Raw genomic sequence first — 25,152 nt, forward strand, 5'->3', positions numbered from 1 at the left:
TTCTACAGCCTCTCAACCTTGGTCTTCATTTTGGTGTTCTCTTCAGAAACACCTTGAAGTGTGCCAAGGTCCGCGTGGGCCTTCTTGAGCTCCTCATTAGCTTTCTTGAGGCTCTCATCCGCCTTTTTCTGGGCCTCCTCCGCCTTCTTCTGGGCCGTCTCAGCATCGCCCGCCCGTTGGTTGGCCGTCTTCAGATCCGCCTCCAGCTGCTGGATTTTTTACGCCTGTGTCATTATGATTGCTTTAGTTTCAAGTTCATTTACGATAGTTGAGTATAAAGCAACATTATCAGCGTCTGTGGTGGACTTCTTGGCCCTTTTTACCTCTTCCCATTTGCGGGAATAAGGACGCTTGAGCCCGTCTACCCGCAGCATAGCCTGCAAAAAAGCAAGCGGTATGAGTATTGCAGGTGGGGTAAAACACTTGGAAAAAATAAAAATGTCAAGTCTCTTACCTCAGCCAGAAGGGATAGAATGCGTTCCAGATTGAATGTCTCTATCCCAGGGATGTTGTCTTTACCCCTCTTGCGGACGGCGTCAAGCATGGCCTTGGCATGCTTCTGGACGTCTGGCCAGCGGGGAGATTGATCTGCACCATAATCAATACGGGATGAGTGCGAAACTAAGGCAACACCTATCTGTTGCCGACCGTCTGAGGATGACTTCTGTTAGGAGTGGGATTTCACCCACAAAGGCCACCCCAACTCAAGCGGGGATTCAAAAGGGTTCTTACCTTTAGAGCCGGACAAGCGGGAACCGCTTGCAGGCGTGGTGAACCCCCCGGTTGCTGATAAGGGGTTGACGAGATTAAGGCACAGGCTGCCGCCTATCCTCTCGTTTCACCCCGCTATCCGCATTTGTTGATTCCCGGCTGAGGTGCTAGGAGTTGAGGCGGAGGTGGATTTTTTGGTTTTGTTGAGAACGGTGGGGGTTTCCTCCCTAGCCCGTTTGAGATTTTTCTCAAATGTCTTCCCTACCTCTCCTCCCTGTGAAAATAACCAAGTTAAAGTTAGCAACCGGAGAAAATAATCTTTGTGGACAATCTAAGAAAGGGTCAGGCATTTTTTACCTTGGCCTTGAGTGCGGTCGCCGCTTTTTCCGCAAGCTCCTTGCGGATGACTGCAGAGGACCGCTTGGGAGTCTTCTCCGTCTGCAGCATGTCTAAAGCTTCTTCTGCAAAAAGAAAGAGATTGATTAATATCATAAATTAATTCTGATACAAAAACACTACAAACGGATATAAACTCAGGCGCATACGTTTGGTAAACATGTGTCCTAGCCCGCAGGCGGCTAGGAAACACTCGTCCCTGAACCAGGCGCTCTTGGGGATCCAGTTCTTGGGGACTTTTATTGTTTCCCCGGTTGACAAGGTCGCGTCTGTGAGGCCAAAAAAGTCTGCCTCAATGATCTTGTCAAAATCCTCCTCTGGGATCCGGGGAAGAGCGCACTTCCGGCCCATCAAGTCGGGTTTTTTATTGTACTGGCGGAATTCATAATTCTCCCGCCTGCTGGGAGCGGACATCAGGAAGAACCTGTGCTTCCAGCCGTCGAATTTGGAGACCTTGTCCAAGGTCATCATGTATTGAGGATGCGTGGTTAGAGTGTACCACACCCTCCAGCCGCCTAGGCTTCTGCTAAGATAATGCATACTAGCAAAAGCCTCCCAGCCGGGGTTAAGCCCCTGGAAAACTCGCAGGCGGCAACATACCCCAGAATGTTTGTCCAAGAGTTAGGGGTAAGTTGCCAGACTCCGAGGCCGTAGCCTCTCAATATTGCCTTCACCGCCTGGTGAAGGGGAAAGAGAAGACCAGCCTTGAACGCCGCCTCATAACAGCCGAAATAGTTGTTGGCGTTCTCTTGATCATCCTCCCAGGCGATGGTTCCATCCTCAGGCGGCACCCGGATTCTATACCCGTCTCCTAACGGGTGCATTTGCGTAAAGTTCTTTAAGTTCTCCTCCATTTGGATCCGGTCCTTGGAGGAGACGTGGATGTTGAAGGGATCGTCCTTCTCGTTCCACTTCTTCCTTTCTTCCTCCTCGCTATCCTCAAGCGGGGGTAAATCGTCGCTGCTCTCAGAGGTAGAGGCGGAGCTGTCGCTCTCCGTCTCCTCCTCATTTTGGGTCAAAAGGGCTTAGACGGCCTCATCGCCGCCTTGGTCGCACTCTTCCAAAAAGGAATCAGCGGGAGTTAAAGGGGCGCGCGGAGGGGATCTCTCCAGAGCCGTCTGGTCTCCCTGACCAGACGTTTCTCCCTCAGGCGTTTGGCCGCCTGAGCCTTCGCTTCTGTAGTTTGGATCAGTGTCCGTCTGCATAGTCCGAGCCATTGTGTCATGCACAGACACATAAATGGTCGGAATACAAGGCAAAGGGTGGTCCCAACACCCCGAGACGACACTCCCAGTCCTAGACTCAGTCGTCCCAGGTGATCGGCTGGACTCTAACCTAGGTTGTGCCGTGTGTGTTGGTGATGCATCCATTTATTGCAAGAAATATGTACAAGCGGTGGAACAAGAAAAAGAGCTGAGAGAGGCAGAGACGGTACTTTTGGATTTGATATCTGAAAACGGACGGGTCCGGCTGGGTTGATGGAGTACGAGCTTCCTTGCTTGCGCCTGACTCAAACGGATGACTTCTGCTCTCTCAAAGTTCTCTCTCTAGAAAATTTTTGTAAACGTACAAAATTATGAGGGTAAACGGCTATATATAGAGGGTAAATACGGGGGCATTTCCGTAATTTACTCGGAAGGTGAACGGTTACTTCTTTATGGTAAAATTACCACCAATCGGAGCATGACACATGTCACAGATGCCACGTGGCGTGCCACGTCACATCTGTGAGGGGCAAATGTTTAGGGTACTTTTACCCCGCCACGTGGTCCAACCAGAGGACGACACGTGTCAGCTTCAGGTTGGCCCATAGTGGACCAATCTCTGTGTGACACGTGTCACTCTAGAAATTAAGGGAAAAAAGGCGGCCTTCAGGCCCAAATCCCGAGAAAGCCGCAAAGCGGCGCAACCCACCAATGATTAGGGTTCAGTGACCTAATCAGGGGCACAAATCCCAAAGACCCTATAAATAGGGAGATGTCCTTCCTTTTGAGGGCACGTTTTACCATTTATTACATACAGTCCCTGTGATAGAGACATCTGAGCTTGGAATCCGAGCAGATACCCACCTAAATTTCCGCACTTTTTTCTCTCCCTTCAAGTTACTAACTTGTTCGTCGGAGGCGGAGCACCAACCAACCGGTGTCTCCGTTTGTTTTGCAGGTACAGCTCCCCGCCGGATCAGTCTTCGTGTTGTAACTCTCCCGAGGGACAAAAACACCCAAAACATTTAGTATATAGCTTATTAAAAGAGCTTTTTGGGCTCAAAAAGCTCTTTAAAAAAAAGCTCATTATAAGAGCTTTTTAAAATTAGCTTATTATACAATTAGCTTTTTGTTTCTTGAATACACTAAAACAGCTAACAATTAACAGTTATTTACCAAACATTTTTATACAATTAGCTAATCATAACCAGCTAGTCAATCCAGATACTATAACCAGCTAGTCAATCCAGATACTATAACCAGCTAGTTTAATCAGCTACCAGCTAATTACCAAACAGGGCTTAAGTATCTCATTTGCCATTCTGCCCCCGTGAGCAACCATCTCACGAACTCATATAAATTGGGTCCATTTTCTAGAAAACTCGGGCACCATTGAAAAGCTTTGAACCCAAACTACCGACATCGCCGGAAAACTGAGTTGAAGTGCGTGAAAAATGTTCAAGAAGGCCGTTGAAGCGAAGTCATTGCAAAGATTATCAGGCGCTGATAAGAAAAAGTTGCGAAGAAGCGTCAAAGAAAAATTCTCCCGTGCTTCTGATGCTGATGTTGATGTCCTTCTTCCTCCTAAGGTAGCTTAACTCCATATTCCCATTTTACCCAATTGTTGTGCTATGAATTCATTCTTAATTGGTTGAGTTAACAAGTTTTGATTGATGGATTGTTAATAATGCATATTCAATTGTATGAATATTATTTGATGTTTTGGAAATTTATTTATATGTTATGTGTAAGTTATAGATGATTTGTGATTGTTTTTGTGGTTGAATTTGTGTATAAATTGATTCATAGGGCTGGTTTTAGGATGAAATCATGTGCAAAATTGGTACTGAATTCTTATTGAGCTGGGGTCTTTGTTATTAATATGTGTTCATTTGTAGTTGCACAAAAATATGTATCCGGTGTTGTATTGGGTTTAAAGGTTTGGACGGTATTCGTACACCCGGGTGTTAAGTTTCAACTTTTCACTTCTTTTTGTTCGTGGGTGCTTCTACATATGAGCATACCGGGAGGCGAATCGTGGATAGATTTTATAAAAAGTTTGATACTATAATGTTTGAAGGGCTGACTATTGTGCAAGAGGTTTGGATAACATAATCTTTCTGTTTCTGAAGCTTCTATGAAAATGGGCTTGAGTTGCCCGTGAAGGAGGACAGTCAATTTGCCAACTAGCTTCAACAATGTTCGGTTTTACAACGAGCTTATTTTATCTAATGTGGGACGAATCACGTGTATGTTGAATTCTGGGTTCTTAATCAAAACTGTAGTGTTATATGGGTGTGTTTTGATTTGTGGATTGGTCTTTGGTTTTTGGTGTTTAGTTGTTGAGAGGAGATGTCAATGAGGAAGTCTCTTACTTCTGCATCTGCTGCTGTACTAATTGGTTATGTAAAATGTTTAGGGGGAGATCACTTTGGCAAAGTTTCAAAATCGAGTCCTTGTCTATGGTGTAGAAGGTGGCTTTCCTATGTTTTTTGATGCTGATGGAAGAGGTTCGGAGTTATATCCAACAGGTGAAATATATATTCTTCTGTTGTTTGGCATCAATACCTCTAATTTAGTAATTTGTGTTTCATTATATGCTTACTGGTACAGCTTCCTTTTTCTTTGTCAACTTTTGCTTCTATTTACTTTGTATATTACACTTAAAGGTATAAACATAAAGACAAAGTTAGTACTTCAAATAGTTCTACTAATGTTTGGGTATTGGGGCATCTTTACTATGTGAGATTCCTAATGTTAGTGTTTTCTGTTCCTTGGTTTCTTCCTTTTTCCCACTATAAATAATTGTATTGTTATATTATGGAAGTGGTGGGTTGCCTTTAAGATCCTAGATGGAATGTGGGCCTTTAGTTATTAGATTCAGGGAGTAGTTTCTGTTCTGCATTTTCTTGGCCATGACCTTTCTTGGCTTCAAGCCTTCACCTGACTTTGATACGTTGAAGTTACATTCAGTTGTGCTAGCTACGAATGGAGATAGAATGTAAAGTTAAGCCGCTGTGCTGAATAGAATAATTAAATTTACACTTCTTCTATTAACCATGAGTTTGGTTGGTTTCTTCTGAACTCTAGTTGGGTACTACGGATTAAGTTTTTTTCTTGCTTTGGTAGTTCAGTACAGTTTACACATAATTTTTATCTTCATCTAAATATTGAATTGGGAAAACGACTCTTCTCCTCACTTCCTTTTCTCTGGAGGAATCATAATGTTCTTGTATACATCTTAAATGAGCATATTTACTAACCTAATCTTCACACTCAATCGTAACAGTTTATGCTCTCTGGAAGGTCCCTGACCTCGTTCCTGCTTTCATGCTAAAGGGGGGAGAGGTCTCTCGATTTATAATTGGAGGGGCGGATTTGATGTTCCCTGGTATTTGTATACCACCAGAAGGCTTTCCATCATTTGTTGCTGGTGAGCCATGGTCAGTAAAGGTTCCTGGCAATCCTGCTCCTATTGCGGTAGGCACTTGGAAAATAGATTTTTTTTCTTTTATTTTGTGACAATTTTAAGGCGCCAATTACAATCCCCTACGAATTTCAGTTTACATAAATTATCTTATAATTTCAGGTTGGCGCAACTACTATGAGTAGTGCTGAAGCGCTGAAAGCTGGCCTACGTGGAAAGGCTTTAAGAATAACACACTATTATCATGATTATCTATGGTAAGTGTAATAGTTGCTTAATTCTTCAATCCAAGCTTATTGATCTATAATTGCTGGACACCTTGATTTTCAGGGAATCAGTTGAAGGTCGTTTTGTGCCAAATGCTGGTTTTTTTGAAGATGCAGTCTTCCCTGATCCTTCTTTCATGGCTTCTCATCTATGTGAAGGCGATGGTTCTGTTGATAAAAAGAGTGACAATGAAGAAGCAATGGATCCAGATGTTGTGAATAATGTTTGCTCAGAACATGATCCTGCTTCATCCTCTCACTTGGATAATAATAATGATGATATTTCTGAACAAGTTGCTGAAGAGTTAGGTGGCTTGACGACAGTGGAGAATGATGCAGTGCAAAGTGAGAACCAGCAATCCCTGTCGACAGAAGATGTAGATGTGCTGTTGGACAGGTGTCTACTGCAAGCTTTGCATACGACTGTGAAGGATAAGGATCTTCCAATGCCAGGAAGTACTCTATGGTAAGACAAATATTGTTATGGTGACATCTATATTCAAATTACCAAAATTGAATGACCTGATGTGGAATATACAGGGTGGGGGGATCTTTAGTTTATCTTTTGGTGTCTTGTTAGTCTCATTCTCTTTGTTTGGAAGATTGTCTGGTTATTAATTATAGTCCTATAACTGGACTTGTGGCATATTGTGAACTAGTGATCTTTTCTTCTTTTCTCCCATTGACATTTTTTTCCCTGAAAGGACAGGTCTCATATTATACTATATCATTTTATAACAGATTCTCTTTAATTATGACCCAGGGCAAATCATGTTTTACCATGTAGACCATCTGGCATTACTCTTGATATCAAAAAGTCGTCTTTCAAGAAGTTGTCAAAATGGTTGCAATCTAAAGCGTCTGCTGGAGTGGTACTCTCTCTCTCTCTCTCTCTCTCTCTCTCTCTCTCTCTCTCTCTCTCTCTCTCTCTCTCTCTCTCTCTCTGTCTGGCTAACTCAAGTACAAGGGATTTGAATATCGCCTTCTGCTATGGCTCTGTTTTGAGTTCCCGTTCTCTTGAAATATACAACTGTGCTATGGCTTTGTTTTGAGTTTCCATTCTCTTAAAATATACAGCTGTTGGACATTTTTGAGATATCCTGGTAATTACAACTAAAAGAATGTTAGAAGAGGTGAAATAAAAGTGATTGTTTTAAATTTTTTCATGATCCTTTATATAAGGCTCCTAGACCCCATATTTAGTTGGCAAGGTGAAGCCATTGCACTGCCAAAGCACACTTAGGTCACCTTGTTAGCCAGACCTAGATTCGCTAATGACTTGGTCTTGAACTCTTTATCACAACTCCACTACTCATTAGGTGATCCGTCTTATCGCCATTTCCTCTTTACCAGGAGCAAGAGAATTCTGTTATAATATTTATATGATTCTATTGGATAGAGTGAAACTGTCAAGTATGTGAGAAAATATGCTCCCTTGTGAGTTGTATCTGTCTGCCATTGTAGATCCTTGCTATCACTAGTCACAGGAACCTTGTATGAGAAGGTTTTAAGATGTTCCATAAAGGATCTCATTTGAGTGACCATTACAAAAGTCATGTAACTAATAATCAGCTGCAAGTATTACCGAATTAGTAACAAAATTAAGGGGCATTTTTGGCAACTGTATTACGGAGTAGTTTTGAGTCACTGATAAAAGTTGATTTGATCTGTAGGTTGGTAGGGAACTAAATTCTGCTAGAGTCTTTTTAAGATGAACCTGGCAAATAGGCTGGTAACTAGTTAGGTCAGTTTTGTCTTGGTAATTTAGGTTCATGTCATGCCAATTTTTATTTATTTTTTTATTTTTTTTATTTTTTATTTATAATTTTTATAATTTTGTGTTTTTTCCCCTTCCTTTCGTGTTCCGGGTTGAAAGTCATGTTCTAGAATCAAGAATTAGATTTTCCACTTTTTGAGTCAGGTCACTTTTTCCAAGGTCTGTTTCAACTTTCAAGGCTTTTCACTTGTTAAATGTACTATGTAACTGCAAATAACATTTTAGGCATTGCTGTTAAGAACTTTCATTGATCTCTTTACTTTCTCTCTCCCCAATTAGTCAGCTGATAAATGATCAGAGACCGGATCAAATTTTCCTAGACACCAAATGATCTTTCGACAAGTTTTCAGCTCTTTAAAGTGGTGAGTAAGAATATTGTTTGTGCAATTTCTTTCCCTGCTCACACATCCAAACAGAAGCTTTATGCCTTTACCTTGCCAAACTGTTCAGGGAAATTTAGGAAAGAACCAAAATTAGTCATACCAAGCTCCTATCATCTGATTTTCTCCCCGCTTGGTTGATTTTTATGTTGTTGGATGACTCTTGTTGTATCCATTTTCTTGAATCTACTTTGGCATGTAGCTCCTCATGATATACTTGTGTATGCTTTATTTATTTATTTAATTTATTTTTATTACAGCCTTGTGAGATGATTGTTTATTTTCATATGGTGTACAGATTACAGTAAAAGAGGATAAACATAAAAAGGAAGTGGTTCTTTTTTCTGTTAATCGGAACCATGCAGATTACAAATCCTTCAAACCTGAAAAAAGGCAACCTGATAAGGTTGAGGAAAGCAGTGAACAGGCTGCTGCTGACTCTCAATCACAGAAATTATTGGAAATAGAGGAGGTCTATAAGCCAAGCATTCATGTCAATGCTATATTTACCGCTGTTGGAGCTGATACTGGAGCAATTTTTACTGCATCGGAGGCTGCTAATGTTGCGTTTGCATATGTTGAGAAGGAGAATCTCGTAAAGCCTACAAACAAAGCAATGGTGATATTAGATGCTACACTGTGTGATGCTTTGTTCAAGGGAGCTATTAAAAAAGGAACAGCGTACCCAACTGAAATTCATAAGAAGGATTTAGGGACTACATTTTTGAGTCGAATGCAAGCCCATCACAAAGTGACTAGAGGAGGTGACTCTGTGATCAGGAAAGGTGCTGTTAAACCAATACACATCTTGACAGAGAGACGACAAGGGAACAAGAAAATGACTAAGCTATCTGGTTTTGAAATTTTTCTGATGGATGCTGAATCATTGGCATCAGAGCTGCAGAAAAAGTTTGCATGCAGTACCACAGTGGCTGAATTACCTGGTACCTTGTCTTTGCATATAATTGTGTTTTTCCGTCAATAAACTGCATTACTGGACACTTTCTTGATATTTTGTATGAGTTAAGATGTGTGGGTGGTGGTGTATTGCTCTTTTTTGGAGAAAATTGGGCTCTTTTCATATAGCTCTTAATACTCTTTGTGTCTGATTTATGAATATTCCAGGTAAGAAAGGACATGAAGTTCTGGTTCAGGGTGGTGTTATTGATCATCTTGCAAAACATTTAATGGATCAATATGGCGTCCCGAAGAGATACATTGAAGTTCTTGATAAAACCAGGAGGTGATTGAGGTCAGTTCCTAATTTTTGCAGAATTGCTTATAATGACAGATTCTCCTGTATCACTGTTTTGTAATCTGTGTATCTGGCATTGCATAGTTCATGATAGGGAGAGGAACTTGCCAAACAATGTTTTGACTTTAAAGACCTCTGTGGAATGTTCACCAAACTTTCCATATAAACCAGTCCGTTTTGAAAATTTGACTACTCAAAAAGTTCTATTTATCCCTTTATATTTGGCTGGATCTAATATGGCTGGATCTATATGTAAATCTGATTTTATTTTTCAGACAGACTTTAGAATTATTAATTTCAATTGCATTTGTAAAACCAACGTTCTACCTTTGCTTCAGAGAGTGTTCGAAATACACGGGTTGCAGTTTCTGTAACATCATGCATTCATGCATTTCCATTGCTGGAGTTTGGGGAGGTAGTTAGAGATGGTTATATACTAAGCGTACCACTGTTATATGTTTCTCTGGACCTTTCTGAGGAGTTTGTACATTAGTTTGATGATGTGTTGCATTTCAGGTTGGAGAGGCCATGGCCTGAAGAAGAAGCCTATTTTCTTCAATAATATGAGTATGAAGGAAGCAGTGTGTTTTCTTTTACGTGGGATAGCTGTGTATTTCAAAATGTATATCATCATTGGATAATAACTCAAAAAATTTTGTTAGGGATTTGACAAAGTTGAGGTTGTTGGCATCTTGTGTATATTGATGAGATATTTCACTGAAAGTTTCTTATCTTGTGATCTTGAAGAAAATTTTAGCAAAAAAATTGTAAGCCGGCACTTTTAAGAAACTCCACCTAGCTCTAAACTGAAGTAGTGAAGTAGTTGCAGTTCATCTGCCATGCCTATTAAGCCTGGAAGTACTATGCTCTTGTTTCGAGTTGAATGAACATTGTGTTTGCAATTTTGCCTATGTTAAAAAAGAAGAAAAAAACTTGCACCGTTTAAAATTTATTTCATCAATACTCAATTTTAGTAGTTGACGAATTTGTTTCCTCATATTGTTAGGGAAAAAAAATTACTTGTATTAGAGGTAAAAATGAGTGCAAGAATGAGTGCTGTAATGCAAGAATGAGTGCAAGAATTATAAGGGTAAAAATTCAGTAGGAATTGGGCAGTATAGATCAAATGGTTTTAAATGCAAATTTATTTAGCCAAGAAAATTCAACAATAATTTTTTCTCAAAGAAATGACATTCTCTTATAGTGTTAAACAAAAGCTCTCAATAGTCAATAATCAATATGCCGAATTCAGTGTCAAAAAACTGACCCACGAACTATGGAGTCTGCTCACTTTCCTGAAAGCTTTTCCAAGCAAAGTTAGCAAGTAAGCTTATTTGACGTTTATGTGGAAAACAAATCTAAATTTGCAAGTGAAATGCAGTTGAAAATTACAGCACAAGCAGGGAATGGAGGTTTAGGCAAAGTGAATGAGCCACTATGACAGGGATGGAACCGGGATCTCTCTGCATATTTACATTCTAAATTGCTAAGAAAACTTCCAGCTAATTGATGAGAGGCTAAGATGAAAGTGGTGCGCGATTTTGCTTCAGCAGAGATGGAAGAAGCCGGCATGTATGCAGGAGACCCGGGGGGGGGTAGGGTGGAGGACAAATTTTGTTTTAAAAACGTTTAATGGTTACATTTTATTCTATTTTAATATTTTATATTCGTTTTTTTTTTGGCAATTGAACATTTTATAGAACGGTAACATACATGTCAACCAAGCCCCTTACTAGATCCACCTATTCATACTTACAAGTTACAACTACATTGTTGCCACAACAAACCAAGGTACGTCCCAACAGCCCAAATTGGCACGCCTTCATAGTTAAGAATACAAAAGAGGTATGCTGCATTAGTTTTACTGATGGACAATAATCAAGTCCATTGCAAACGCACAGAAATAGTATGTCTCTGAATTCATCTTTTACATCAAAAATATTAACACAATATTTGTATCATGTAACAAGAGACTGAAGATCCCAAGACCTATCTCCTAAAAACAGCTCTGGGATTCTGAAATCAAGTTTTAAAAAAATTACAATGTTTACTACGACGACTAATAAGGGCATCATTGTCAAACTGGTTATCTGAAATCATACATCATGTAATCTGACTGTGTAGTATTTAAGTTCCAACATTTCATGATTTAAACAAAAGCATGAAAGTTTCCTGCAATGTTTAACTGGAAAGCTTACTAACGAGGCTGGATCCATAACTCGATAGTATCTGATGATGACTAGCAAAATTCATTCACAGTTGATGTCAATGAGACAATGACTCAATGGTACATTATTCCCCCACATCACAAAGGCCCACTTCCACCTTGTATTCCCCTCCGCATGCACACTTGATAACATGTGATTCCCTTAAAAATTACAAAACATAAGTAATTCAGTACGGAGTACTACATTAGTAGTACTACATAGTACCTTAACATTTAAGATCATGCCACCTTTTTCCGGTACATAAAAATCAAAAGCAAACTACATATATTTTAGCAAAAATGCAACTACAGAGAAGTTTAAGGCATTTTGACATGTACCCTTAGTTTCTCGAGTTGGATCTGTAAACTCTGCATGTACTCCATTTCCCCATTCTTCTCAGACAAGAGAGCCTTGTGTTCCTCTTCCAGCGTAATCACTTCTGTGGCACTTAACTCTGGCTGTAATTGAAATCGACATAAGGAACAAACTTAACACCAAACCCATGGGAGGAGAGGGTGGGAAGGGGAGAAAGTAGGTACATTACCTTGAGATTATTTATTTCACTCTTTAACTGCTCGATGGTTTGCTTCAACTGAGACATCAGAATAGATATAAAGCATCAGTGAGACCAACCAAGTCTGATGGCACTGTTTTGTCAGGAAACTAAATGACTGGTAAGTCAAGCACACATTTCAAATTCTATAACTTGAAACAAAAAATTGTTTTAAAGAAAATTCACAAATCTGTAATAGTGAAGCCAACCTCACTGTTGTCTGAAACCAGTTTGGTTTTTGCAGAGATAACCTCATCAAGCTGAGATTGTGCAGCGTGTAATTTTCCACGAAAAAGCATCTTGTCCTCATCTCCCTATGAAGCTTATAATCCAGTAAGATGCTAGGAATAAAATTATTTTCCTGAACAAGAACTTGCTGGAAAATGTTCATACCGAGCTGCATGGAACTGGACCCTTGCTAGATTTTTCTGCAAGGTTCATTCAACATAATATGAATAAGACTCACCATACACATCTTGAGTAAGCCATCAACAGAAATATGTACTAAATGTTTCCGGGTCTTCTCAACAACCAGCTGTAAAAACATCCTAAGGTGTTTGGGTAGAAAAACTGGCATTCAACTATTCTAATGTGTAATTTATCATGTAGAACTTTAACTGAAAAAGTGTGAAATGCTTTGTTTCTCTTTGTTTTATCAAACTCACATTTCCTTTCTGATATAAAGTAGTGTCTTCCCTGTTCAAATCATTGGCAAATAATAACTCCTCTTCAATGCATCAATGGAAACTGAATCTATGTGACAATACTGAGGTTACATGAAAAGACTCCAAGTGGCAAGATACAGTGTAGGTAATGGATAGTGACATGCTGTCACATGACAAGATATATGCATCACTGCTGCCAGAATTACCCCATTTATCCATTTCTTGTGTTTCAGACTTTCAGGGTGGTTATGAGGGGGTTGTTGAAATGTTACAGGATTGAGACAGGATCTGCATCAAATCTTAAAACCAAATCTAACCAGTTACTGTCTATACCTTGAGGCATATCAATTTGCATGCTACTGTCTTCATAGGGCTGCAAAAACAAAGTTTAGCGGTTTAAATTTATCCTCATAGGAGATGAGTCAATGATGTGATGTAATTGCAGTGATATATCCGGTAGAACTTGAAAAAAACAACCGAATTATGTTGAATCATTTTGGTTTCTAGAGAAGTAATAGACAGAAGCATAAAGAAATAGTGCAAATGAAAACAGTTTTGATCATGTGCACACACAAGCAGCATAATAAGCTGCCTATTAATAATACTCTAGAAAAAGAAACTTGGTTGTGCTCTTCAATAATAAATAGTCCTTGAAAGACTATTGTGAGTCATGCAGACAAGGAAGCAAGTTTTCTAATGAACACTGAAGGCTACAACAACCACCTAATCCACTAAAACACAATTCCAATTCTCACCTCATTACGTCGTTTATTATCCAGCCAGTCCTGTCAAAACACCACCCAAAGATTGGTAACAAATTTCTCCCAGCATAGTGAGAAATCACAAGAGAAGAAAGCTATATTTAACCTTCTGTTCTTGCAATTTAGAGTTCATATCCTCAGCAACCTTGGCATAATACGCCCTGGAAGCAACAGAATGACAAATCAGAAACTAATTACACAATCAATGCGCTTTGTTTACGAGCACAATCTACTGTATCACCTCTTTTCAAGAACTTTTGCTGTAAAGTTGCTTTTCTCTTGTCGAGTAAGTTCCAAAGTCTGTCAATAAAAAGCATAAGAACCAAAATGCTTAGTAGAATACTCCGTAATTATTTTACTGAGCACGGAGCACCATCGAGTCTGGATGGAATGATGCAAAATAGCAAGGATGAAGCTATATTGCAAACCTCAAACAAACAACAACAAATTCGGCTTATCTATACAAGTGTAACTTTTGCACATCGTCTTTAATGTTTGCATCAAAATTTACAACAAATAGATCTGAAAAATCTGAACGAAATGCTGCAAGATAGCAAGGACTAAAACATCATGCAATTTTTCAAACACGTAACTATAAAGCTTGGCCTATATATATGATCCTAACATTTATACATCGTCTTTGTTGTTAGCATTAAAATGTGCAACAATTAGATAAGAACACAGCTCAACTAACCAATCATAATTAGCATATAAACCTTACTAATCATATAAACAAGTGATCTATCCAATTTCCTAATTTACACATGTAGCTAACATTGCAGAGTTCTAATTCTTCTAAATGACAATAATTAATCAATTCCAGCACAAATAACTTGAATTCTAAACAAATTAAAAAAAGTGCATAAACCTGAGACAAGTTAATCAGCATAAATACCTTACTAATCTTGCTAATTTAGACATGTTGCTAACATTGTAGAATTCTAATTCTTCTAAATGTCAGTAATTGATCAATTCTAGCAAAGCAAACTGAAATTCTAAACAAATTATGAAAAATGCATAAACCTGAGATAAGTTGAAGGAGTCAGATTCCAAAGAGGTAATTCTTTTCTGCATCTCCAAAATTTTAGAGCATATTTCAGCTTTACTCTTAACCAATTGATCAGTCTCCTCCACAACTCGCTTCGTTTCCGATTTCGCTGAAACATTCTCAACATCATCATTCTCAATATAAAAGCAATTATTACAAATTACAACTTGGCATCAAATAATTTGAAATTCCTTCAGAAAGCGCGCGTAATTTCCAATTAAGTTCATGAAAACAAATCAATCTAATTCGAAGAAGAAGACGAAAGTCACGCAAAAATTGAAGAAACAGGAAGCAAAAAAAGCTGAGTACCTGATTTGAGATCTTTCTCGAGATTGTGAATAGTAGTAATTTGCATTTGTTCCTCAACAGAAATCTTCGCTGCTTGATCTTCAACATCTGTTCGCAACAACGAAAGTTAGGTTTTCTGTTCATCGTCGGAATCACAGAAAATGCTCGAGAGAAAGAGAGAAGAGGAGAGAGAAAACCGTTCATCTGAGTGCGAAGAGTTTTCATGTACTGCAAGTATTCCTCCATTGTTGTTGTGCTGGTTTTAGAGAGAGAAAGTGAAGAAGACGAGAGTGATAGAGAATTAGAGAGAGAATTGTTTGATTTTGAATGTGGTTTGATTTTGATTTTGATGTTGATGGAAATTGAAGAGTGTTTCAGGTTTTATATTCAAAATCTTGCACCTCAAAACTCAAATGCTCTTGCCTCTGCAGTCTGCACCTGCTGCAACTCTTGCTATTTGAATTTTGATTTTTTTTTTAAAAAAAAAAAATCTTTGGTAACGCGCGCTTAATATACCGACATTTTGCCAAGTCAAAAAGTCAAAAAATAATCACGACATGAGTCTCATGACACTCGAAAAGTAATGTGATTAAGATTTTAATTTGTATGAACACATTGATTTAGCATGACTTAAATTTATATTAGATCTAATTCAATTTAGTTATCAAATTGACACTTCTATGGCCAAGTGTCTATTACCCTGTCAAAATTGGTTTGTACAAAAATGATTGCCCAAGATATTGTTAAACCTACCTCCACTCTTCTATAGTATCCCAATGCATTCAAACGAAAAATAAATTTTCGTATCTCACTCCAGTTCAAAGTCCTTTAAAGAAAGTTTTGTTTATAAAGACAAAATTGCAAATTTATAATAAATAATTGATATTTTCCTTTGTTATCTAACATACGCTATGAAGATTATATGGACTACAATACATTAATGCGATCATGATACTTTTGCAGAGTTTTGCTAATCTTTTGAACAATTCTTTGAACATTTAGTTTTTTTTCCTTGTAATAATCTTATTGAATTAGTAGTCCAAGCCTCTTTGGTATATATATTAGATAAGGGTGCTATCGAGCGAGTCGATCACGAGCAGAAGATTGCTCGACTCGTGCCCGTTGATTTTCAAGTCGATCACAAGTTGCTCGTTTAAAGTTTTACATCTCTAAAATTTCAAATATTTGTTAATGATATTTTTTTTTTTCTCTTTATATAATTTTTTTTCTACTTAAGCTTATTATTTTAAATTTATTAAGTGTCAAGATAAATTTTTGTTTTTAAAAATGAAAAAATAGAAAAATACTGAATTTCTTGTACACTTATCGAGTTTCGATCTGATATGAGCGAGCACGAGCAAACTCGAGTAGAGTTTTGATTGAGCGTTGACCGAGTCGAGTTCGAGTTGCTCGCAAGTTGCCCTGCTCAATTAGCACTTCCAATTTTAGACTTGTTGGATTATGATTCCAACACCAATTTCAATTTAAAATATTCTCATTGATTATGATTCCAAGCAATGAGACTAATTCAAATCTATATAACTTTATTTTTAGGTGACACACTCCATAATTATTTTACGTATGATATTTTAAAATACTACGGATTAAAAAAAATTAAGTAGTCAATATTTAATTCATTTCTGTTCAATTTAGTTCCGACTTAAAACGGTGAACAACCCTATGAAGCTAATCCATAATTACTTAGAACGTCAGGTGAAAGTAAGCATAACATGAGTCACAATCAGCTTTAATTGAACCATCTTCCCACCATTAAACCATCTCCTCTAAAGCTAAAACATAATTACAGTGGACCTCACACAAAGCAATCACCGCTTTATAAGTCCGGCAAATCCGGAATCCTGACTACACGGCGGCGATGAGGCGGAGACAACAGCGGCTGTTACAAACCGGGTGGCGGAAAGAAGATTCAAACTTCAATTGGAGTCGTACATGGCGGAGACTCGCCGGAAACCACCGGAATCTTATAATGCTGCTTGTTGTTATTGCTCTTGCTCCTCCTATCTTCTTCCACTTTCGTCTTAGACGCTTTTATCAGGTACCCATTTTCACCTTCACTTGCTGCTCTTTTGAATTAGCTTTTTGATGCTGAATGAATCTTGTTAAATGAATCAAACCCAATTTATAAATGATCAATTGTTTTTATTTTGAATCATCTTCAATGTTATCCTATTGAAAGTTGCTTTATTGACTGTGATTTATGTATGGTTATACTTGGTTCAAAGCTAGGTTGGAAAAAGTTTTAAATTTTGCTGCTCAATTGAGGTGTCTATTACACACTCGGGTGTACCATGTGAACGGAAATCCCATACACTTTTGTTATGTTCATTGAAAAAAAATCCCTGGTGTACGATGCACTCGGGTGTATACTGTATAATGGAAATTGTTGTAAACATTTGCTTGGTCTTAAGTTTCCTCTGAGCATTTCACTTTCCTAGAGTGATAGAGTTCATATGCAATTAACATTAAGCAATTTCCAGTGGTACATTAAAAGGGTAGGAGATTAAGAACTCCTCTTGCTCATATAAACCCATTGTCATGTTTTAGATTTTCCCATTTCATGCTTTTCACTTACTTTACCTCAGTTTTAATGCATACTAATTTCAAGTTTCATAACGGTTTACCATCTTATACGAAATATTATCTTTATTTAGTGTGGAAGTTTGATGCCTGGCATTTCATATTAGGTTTTCATTTCATATTAGGTGAGCCTTGGTGCCTTGTTAGTTGTTACTCTCAATGTTGGTGTATGACTAGATCCTTTATATTGAGTTTTTGTAGATACAAATGAAGAATTGTGGTTGGATGAAACACCCACCTCTTGTTTGTGCTCATGGTGGTGACTCGACCAATGCTTTCCCTAATACGGTATGATTGCTTATTAATTGCCTTTTACAAATCACTATGGTGGACTTTTGGACTTGTGAGGCTCTTGTTGCCTAAAATATCCCCTCACATCCCCCCCCCAAAAAAAAAAAACACTCTCTCCGTAACAAAAGACCTCTAGGAATCCTCATGTAAAAGATCTTTAAGATTAAATGCAATTCTATTCGATGGTGATTACAGATGGCTGCCTACCGCAGTGCGCTTCGTTCTCGAGTAGACTGCATTGAAATTGATGTTTCTTGTTCAGCTGATGGAGTTCTTTTTGCACTGCATGACAGGTATATTAAGCTATCAACTTATTTGTTTAACTCTCCATGATGTTTCTTTGCTTTCATTTTTGGCATTACTATTGTTTGATGGAGTGCCTTTAAACTATCATCAGAATTCCAACACATTTTTCCAGTTAGGCATGCAACTGAGAGATGTGGAAGGTATCAGGGTAAGAGAGAAGAAATTTGGAGTTATGGAACGCTACAAAACACAGTGCAATAACACTTCATTGATAGCAATTGCCTTAATCTATAAAAAAGGGCAGTGGGAGTAATCTAGATTTTCTTTATGTGCAACTATGACTTTATCAAATTTATATGGTTGTGTGACTAGGTTCAGCATTCTCCACTTGTAGAGTTTCATTGTTGGAATTGGGAAGGATATAAGGGATAAGAAATTAAGAATTATCCAACAATTAAGGTCAGCCCATCTAGGGATTTTTGATGTGAGTGCCCGGCTCATCTCAGAGAATTTTTTTGCTGATGTCAGCATTTTTGAGTAAAAGATGTCACTTCTCACAAACATGTCACTTCTCACTTGTAGCACACAAATTTGTTGAGTTCTTCAAGAAGGGGCATTGTAGAAGTGGAGGGAGACCAAGTAAAGGGGAGTAAGATTAGCATTCATTTTGTAAGAAATTCTCTAGAATGACACTATTTTGGAAATTGTCAATAATTCAAGTGATAAAGTTATGGTTTTGAAGTTTTTGGAGATTGATTCAAATTTGACATAGACAGGGAGTTGCAGCGGATATCTGGAAATCATACTTCTAGAGTGGGCTACTTGAGTATGAAAGAAGTGAGTATCTTTGTTTACTTGTTAGTTCTAATTGTCACCGTAAGAATTCTAAGCCACTTGGTTTGCTTTCCTACACTCATACATGCGCACACACAAATTCCTTGTGAGTTGCAAGTCATCATCCTGATTGGAGAACTATATTTGTTGCTTATATAATTATATGGTATACTACTAATATTACTTCCTGGACGTCAGTCTTCAATTTAAGGAAGACAAGGGATACTCTTTTGTTGCGTACCTTCTATCCCAGTAAACCAAATTGCTGTACAAATCCTGGTTGTTTCCCCGTTTTCTGTATGGATTAAACTCACATGGAAGCATGATTATTTTTCTTGTTTATTACTCTGATCTGGGTACTTGTTTCAACATGGGTGTATATCCAAGAATTAGACTCAACTATTTTATGGAAGCTTTCATTATTTCTGATCCAAATTCCTATATGAAAATATCACGGTTCTCTGTCGGAGTGTCAAAGATCAAACACCGGTACTTAAGAATGTTGAGGTGAAATGAAGAGTTTGGGACTTTGGGTTACATAGATAGGATGTATAAAATTATAATATTTCAATTATATTTTTCTTGCCAGGTTGCTGAGTACTTGTATGAAAAAAAAAAAAAAAAAAAAAAAAACAGTTATGAGTGAAGGGAGCTTGGTTAATGTTGTAGTTATTGTCAGCAAATTTATATTTCTTTGGTTTGTCATTTTGTGATTGACTTCTTATTGATCTCTTTGGCACTAAGCCTTGAGGTCTTATTGATCTCTTTGGCACTAAGCCTTGAGGAAACTTAGTTTGAAATGGTGCAGGGTTATTATATCTATTTTTTTTGTATCAATTGTGAGATCAAGATTCAATAATTAAGCCTTCTTGCTTATATTCTAAAATATGTAGATTTTGGTATTTGCTGTTGAATATGCTTATTCACCTTTTTGCAATTTTAAAATAGAATTTGACTTGTTGGTAATGTAATAATATCTTTAACTTTTGCATGTAGATAAATGAACTGGATGCAGCACTTCAATTTCCAAAAGTTCTTGATGATCAGAAAGTTCCTACGCTTGAAGATGCTTTAAGGGTATATCAAATCTCGTTACTTGTACTGCTTTCATGCTATTTAGCAATTATTGGATTTTTTGTAGCTTATATCTTTGTTTATGAACTTTTGTTACTCTTGTACACATCACATTATTTGTTAATACTGTTTGTGAGAAATTATTTCCAGATTATAATGCAATTATTTTTGGCTGACTCCTGGTTGCTGTTCTTATCAGTTGGTGTCAGGTTCAGTACGGCAAGTCATCCTTGATGCAAAAGTTGGGCCTCCATTATATGAAAAAGGTCTTGTCGAGAAAATTTTAGCTGTTGTAAGTTTGATGTTTCTATTGAAGTATGCTTTGTCCTATCTTGAGTGTAATCCTTTCTTTCTTTCTTTCAACTGAACATCTATGTTATTGGCTTATTGCAGTATGAATTTCTGGAAAATGTGAATTTATCCCCCAAAATCATATTCTATTTTTGTTCATGAACTCTTAAGGGTCACTGATGAGTTTGACATGTTAAAAAAAATACAAAACTAGTTCTCTTCACTTGAAAGAAAATGTGTTTTAGTTTGATTTTATTAATGTTTGGTCTAATCTGATTTGATCAGATTAGGTCTAATGTCTTGGTCTGTGTAAGCATTGACTGTATTTTTAGACCCGCCTCAATGCATATTAACCATATATCTAATCTTCCTGATTTTTTATTCATATGCACTGAATGATATATAATAATAACTTAGTAAGTATATGGATTAAGAAGTTTTGATCTTGTCTGGTCTGATTCATTCCGTCCCCACTTTATTTAGACTTCTGATATATCTCAATGTATTTCTGAGCTTTTTGTTGCTGTTGGGAGAGGAAGAGTTACACTATCAAGTCACTTAAATACGAGAACTGAAATAAGCACAATTAAGTTGAACACTGGGAGGTTTTTATTGTGGTTGTTCTCTAGTTGATTATCACCTAGTATCTTTAATTTGCAAGAGTATTCTTTTTACAGTTCTCAGTTGTAGCTCCTGTTCTCTAGATTAACCTTGAAGTATCTACTGTATACTTACAGGTAAAGAGAACACATTGTACTAATTGCATTATATGGGCAAAAAGTGACACTTTAGTGAGGGAAATTATAAGACTCTCCCCAAACACTACGGTAAACATCTATTTTGTTCTTGTAAAATCATTTTCTCTATAGGACCTGTTCTAATTATATATGCTTGTGTTTTCATATCTGTTTTTCATGAATTTGTTAAAGAAAAGATCAATATGCTTTTTCTATGCTTATATAATCTAGTGGCAAGTAATTTAATGGCACACTGGTCGGTAATTTGGTAGGTAAGCATATTTATTTTGCTCGTGGTGCGTGCTGGCTATTTGTTCTGAGAAGCTATTCCTGCAAGTCATGGTCCTGTTTAGAGTTTGGGTAGAGTAATCACTATGGAATAATCGTTCTTGCTGAACATTTCCTTAAAATATTGCTCTTCAGAATTTCACAAATTTTCTGACTCTTCTAAGCAGCTTTAGTCATTTAACATCCATTATTGTTGTTTGAGCAATTCCTTCTGTTAGCCTTTTAAGGTCCTTTTCTTATCTATGTCATAGGTCATATTTTGAATTTTTGATGTCATCTTGTGGTTTTCTGTAGGTTGGTTATATCGTTATGAAAGATCCAAAAACTGGGTTTCGATCCAATTTGCTGAGGATGAAAAGGGCGGGAATTGTTGGGGTTTATCATCCACTAATTGATGAAAAGCTTGTCCAAATCCTTCACTGGTAAGCATGTTGACAAGTTTTGTCGGTCAACTTTACACAACCGCCTTGTACATACAATTGTGCCCTTGTTGCTTGACTAATACTGTATCGGTTTGGCAGGAGAAACAAAAAAATCTATGCTTGGACGGTGGATGACATGGTTTCGATGCAGGATATGCTAATTAGTAGTGTTGATGCTGTTGTCACCAGTAATCCAGCTCTTCTTCAGCAACTCATGCTAGACACTAGAACTCTGTGTCTAGAGGAAGGCTTTTCTTTGCTCTGATGATGCTGTTGTGTCTTCCTGTTGATTCCGCCTGAGCAGATAAAGACCACAACACCACATATTACTTGAGTAATCAGGTTGGCTCAACACTTCAATTGATAAAAGATTCTACTAGCATCAACTCTAGTTTTGTTATTCATCACCGGCTTATATTCTGATCAAATCCTAGAGTGCCAGAATGTCGGCACTTATTAATTACAAACAGATTAGAGATTGCACAGGGAGTACAGATGTATACTAACAGCAAGGATTCAGATGGCTTGTTTTTTGGTGGTTGTCTAGTTCATGTCAGTAAGGAAGGCTCTACTTAATTACAATAGATGCAGTAGGTTCTCGTTTGCTCCCTATATAGGTTACTAATGTTTCCTTGATTGAGACTGGCATTATTCTGTACGAACAGTTATAATACGATCAACGTTATACATATTTATAATATAAACAAAGTAACTTTTTTTTTCCCAAAAAATATTACATGTAGCTTATAAGATGTAATTACAAACTTACCCCGAACATCTTTGTTCTTATTAAACTTAAAGAAAATGTTTTTGGATGAAAATTTGTTTAGATATTTCTGTTGTGGAGGGCTAAGTTTAAGGTTATTCATGTTCAATTCAAAGTCAAATCAGCTAATTTGTTTATAGGTGAAAAAATGACGATGGTCAAAGTCTAAAGTATAGAAAGTTAAAAATGATGATGCATAAAAGCATATAAAATCTTAGTGTATTGATGTTGTAATTTGCAAAGTTGTTATGAAACGTCATCTAGACATGAAACATGGTAATAGCAAGTGGAATTTGATTACAAAATCTCCTAAATAATTTTGTTAAATATATGTCATGAGTCATGACATCACTACAAGCAATTGCGACATGTATTGGAGTTTAATGTGTTAGTATGCCTAATATGGAGCAAATTCCAATTATCTTCTTATGGCTTGTTTTTTTTTCTAGTGAACTTTCTGGGAAAGAACTTAATTGAGGCAACTATTTGAACGTGACTATAAGGTACAAGCATTTGGAATTTTTTTTTTCATGGATGTGTGGGAACACTTTAAGAGATAGAATTAGAAATGATGTTTTTCACAAGAAAGTAGGTGTGGCAGGCATTGGAGACAAACTAAGGGAAAATCGTCAGCGTTGGTTTGGGCATCTAAGACGACAATCGAGAGTGTACCAGTAAGAAGAGTGGAAGGTGGGACCATAGAGGGGTTAAATGAGGGAGAGGGAGACCAAAAATGACTTGATTGAAAGGAGTTAAGAAGGATAAGAAGAATATGAACTTACATGAGGATGAGGTATTGGATCGTAAGGGATGGAGGAGGAAGATTTTTGTGGACGGCCACATCACATGGAATAATCATATTTGGTTCATGTAGTCAACCCTATTTATGAGATTGATTGATTGTGCATTCTAATTAACATGTGGCAAAATTGTATGTAATTATACTTGTTACATTCAGCTCGTTAAAAGTTAAAGGATGTTAAAAGTTAAAAAAAAGTTAAAAAAAAAAAAAAAAAACTCGTTAAAAGTTAATTAGTTTTTTTTTTAACGGGATTTTTTTAAAGGATGTTTGAAGTTAAAGAAATGGTAATTTATCAATTTAGATATTTTAACTGATATGGTCATAAAAGGAAGTGTACAAGTATTGGGCTATATTTTAATCCACCATGAGTCCACAATAAATTATAATTGTGGTTGTTTAGGTTTTGAATCAGGCAAGGTTTCAACTTTCAAGCATATAATGAAGTAGTCAAATTAGGGGCAGGAAGGATTTAGTGTTTTTTATTATTAAGTTTGGAGATTTTGCAATAAATAGCAAATTTGGGGGAAAATGTATGAAAAGAGGGGTAATAGAGCATCATGAAGAATCATATCTATCGTATGTATATTTAGTATTTGTTATTATTTTTTTCCCTGGACTTTTATTGCACAAGTTCACATTGTAATTTTTTTTACTAAATGTTTAGTTCATGTATGATTTGAACCTGAGATATCAATGTATATCACTAAAGACTTAACTATTGAGTCACATTATATTGCATGTTACTGTAAATTTTACCCTAAAAAAAAGGGGAAGAAGATAATATTTCAAAGAGATTTGGTCATAAATCGTGTAAACTAGGAAGAAGAAAGTGAGTATATGAAGAATTGGAAGTAGTCTCAAATGAAAGGCAAAAACAAAATATACTCTACCCATATAAATTAAGATAAAAATGCTCATTAGTAAATCGACCGACTTGAAGCGATCTACTCTAAGCATGAGGTTCTTTTTCTTCCAATAATAAACAATACTAGATGTAAGCCCGTGCGATGCACAGTTTTTTTGTATTTCATTTTGTATATTATTTTGTAATTCTTATTATCTTTTATATTAGAAGTAGAATATTTTTAAAAAATAATTAAAAAAATTAATTTTTTTTAATAGATTAAAAAAATCTTTTGATCGATCTAAATGATTTTATTTAACCACCCGACGAATGAGATAATATTTTCATAGTTTATTTCAATTTAACAAATTCAAGTTTTGCATACTTGACTAATGAATAAGAATAATTTTTTTTTAAAAAAAACAAACTTAAGTTGATTTTTCTGTTTCGTATGCTCAACAAAATATTATTCCAAAGCTTTACATAAACTTGTTTTTCCTAATAAATATTTCAATAAGAACATTAAAAAAAATTACACATAAGCAAAATGTAAAAAAAAATTATTAGATACACATAAATATATGTAAGAATATTATTAAAACCTAATAAAAAATATCGATATAATTGTTGTGAAATAGATCTAAAAATTGTAAATGTATAAAATCAAATCTATGCATTGGAATTTTTTCATCATTAATTATTGAATCATTATTTTGTTGTCGATATGACAACTCGATATTGCTTATTATTTGGAACGACTGAAAAGTTTCTAATAGAGTAAACATTTCATAGTCTTCAATCAAGTTTGGACGAAAATGTTGAACACAATTGGCTTTAAATTGAGGCATGAACTTGTGTAATCACCCTGAAATTAAAAATAAGAAATTAAATTAATTTAATAAGTTGATTATGCAATCCAAATCACAATATTTGTTTTTAAAAATACCTCTTCGTCCAATATTACCATATCCAAACTTATTAAGCTATTTTGTTTCCGGAAATTTAGTACATCAAATAGGT

At 36.6% G+C, this 25,152-nt stretch overlaps 3 protein-coding genes across 3 annotated transcripts; 2 read left to right on the forward strand and 1 right to left on the reverse strand.

The window, feature by feature from the left end:
* Window positions 1-3,656: 3,656 nt before the first annotated feature.
* Window positions 3,657-10,148, forward strand: LOC110725678 (eukaryotic translation initiation factor 2D-like). Its single transcript, XM_021905151.1, has 9 exons — window positions 3,657-3,901; window positions 4,732-4,843; window positions 5,602-5,792; window positions 5,902-5,996; window positions 6,070-6,471; window positions 6,769-6,877; window positions 8,461-9,106; window positions 9,288-9,414; window positions 9,934-10,148. Exons 1-8 carry the CDS (start codon window positions 3,767-3,769, stop codon window positions 9,407-9,409), a joined length of 1,812 nt encoding a protein of 603 aa, XP_021760843.1. The 5' UTR covers window positions 3,657-3,766; the 3' UTR covers window positions 9,410-9,414; window positions 9,934-10,148.
* A 704-nt stretch (window positions 10,149-10,852) lies between these two features.
* Window positions 10,853-15,401, reverse strand: LOC110725462 (centrosomal protein of 128 kDa-like). Its single transcript, XM_021904937.1, has 12 exons — window positions 15,137-15,401; window positions 14,961-15,047; window positions 14,627-14,760; window positions 13,845-13,903; window positions 13,710-13,764; window positions 13,598-13,627; window positions 13,176-13,215; window positions 12,571-12,605; window positions 12,387-12,491; window positions 12,169-12,216; window positions 11,963-12,082; window positions 10,853-11,785 (listed from the first exon to the last, which is right to left on the reverse strand). Exons 1-12 carry the CDS (start codon window positions 15,183-15,185, stop codon window positions 11,723-11,725), a joined length of 825 nt encoding a protein of 274 aa, XP_021760629.1. The 5' UTR covers window positions 15,186-15,401; the 3' UTR covers window positions 10,853-11,722.
* A 1,257-nt stretch (window positions 15,402-16,658) lies between these two features.
* On the forward strand, window positions 16,659-22,445 carry LOC110725679 (glycerophosphodiester phosphodiesterase GDPD4-like). Its single transcript, XM_021905153.1, has 9 exons — window positions 16,659-16,995; window positions 17,739-17,825; window positions 18,024-18,121; window positions 18,851-18,911; window positions 19,905-19,985; window positions 20,182-20,274; window positions 21,011-21,100; window positions 21,593-21,720; window positions 21,820-22,445. The coding sequence occupies exons 1-9, from the start codon at window positions 16,816-16,818 to the stop codon at window positions 21,983-21,985; spliced, it is 984 nt and encodes a 327-aa protein (XP_021760845.1). The 5' UTR covers window positions 16,659-16,815; the 3' UTR covers window positions 21,986-22,445.
* Window positions 22,446-25,152: the final 2,707 nt, after the last annotated feature.

The sequence above is a fragment of the Chenopodium quinoa genome, unplaced genomic scaffold (assembly GCF_001683475.1).
Source record: "Chenopodium quinoa cultivar QQ74 unplaced genomic scaffold, ASM168347v1, whole genome shotgun sequence".
NCBI lineage: Eukaryota > Viridiplantae > Streptophyta > Magnoliopsida > Caryophyllales > Amaranthaceae > Chenopodium > Chenopodium quinoa.

Excerpts from the sequence above, each read along its gene's own strand:
- LOC110725678 (XM_021905151.1), top strand. The coding sequence starts at position 3,767 with ATGTTCAAGAAGGCCGTTGAAGCGAAGTCATTGCAAAGATTATCAGGC. Across the intron at positions 4,844-5,601 it reads TTCGGAGTTATATCCAACAG|TTTATGCTCTCTGGAAGGTC; the intron begins GTGAAATATATA and ends CAATCGTAACAG. Across the intron at positions 6,878-8,460 it reads CTAAAGCGTCTGCTGGAGTG|ATTACAGTAAAAGAGGATAA; the intron begins GTACTCTCTCTC and ends TATGGTGTACAG.
- LOC110725462 (XM_021904937.1), bottom strand. The coding sequence starts at position 15,185 with ATGGAGGAATACTTGCAGTACATGAAAACTCTTCGCACTCAGATGAAC. Across the intron at positions 13,765-13,844 it reads GCAAAAGTTCTTGAAAAGAG|GGCGTATTATGCCAAGGTTG; the intron begins GTGATACAGTAG and ends TGTTGCTTCCAG. Across the intron at positions 12,492-12,570 it reads GTCCAGTTCCATGCAGCTCG|GGAGATGAGGACAAGATGCT; the intron begins GTATGAACATTT and ends TAAGCTTCATAG.
- LOC110725679 (XM_021905153.1), top strand. The coding sequence starts at position 16,816 with ATGAGGCGGAGACAACAGCGGCTGTTACAAACCGGGTGGCGGAAAGAA. Across the intron at positions 18,912-19,904 it reads GCTACTTGAGTATGAAAGAA|ATAAATGAACTGGATGCAGC; the intron begins GTGAGTATCTTT and ends TTTTGCATGTAG. Across the intron at positions 19,986-20,181 it reads CGCTTGAAGATGCTTTAAGG|TTGGTGTCAGGTTCAGTACG; the intron begins GTATATCAAATC and ends TGTTCTTATCAG.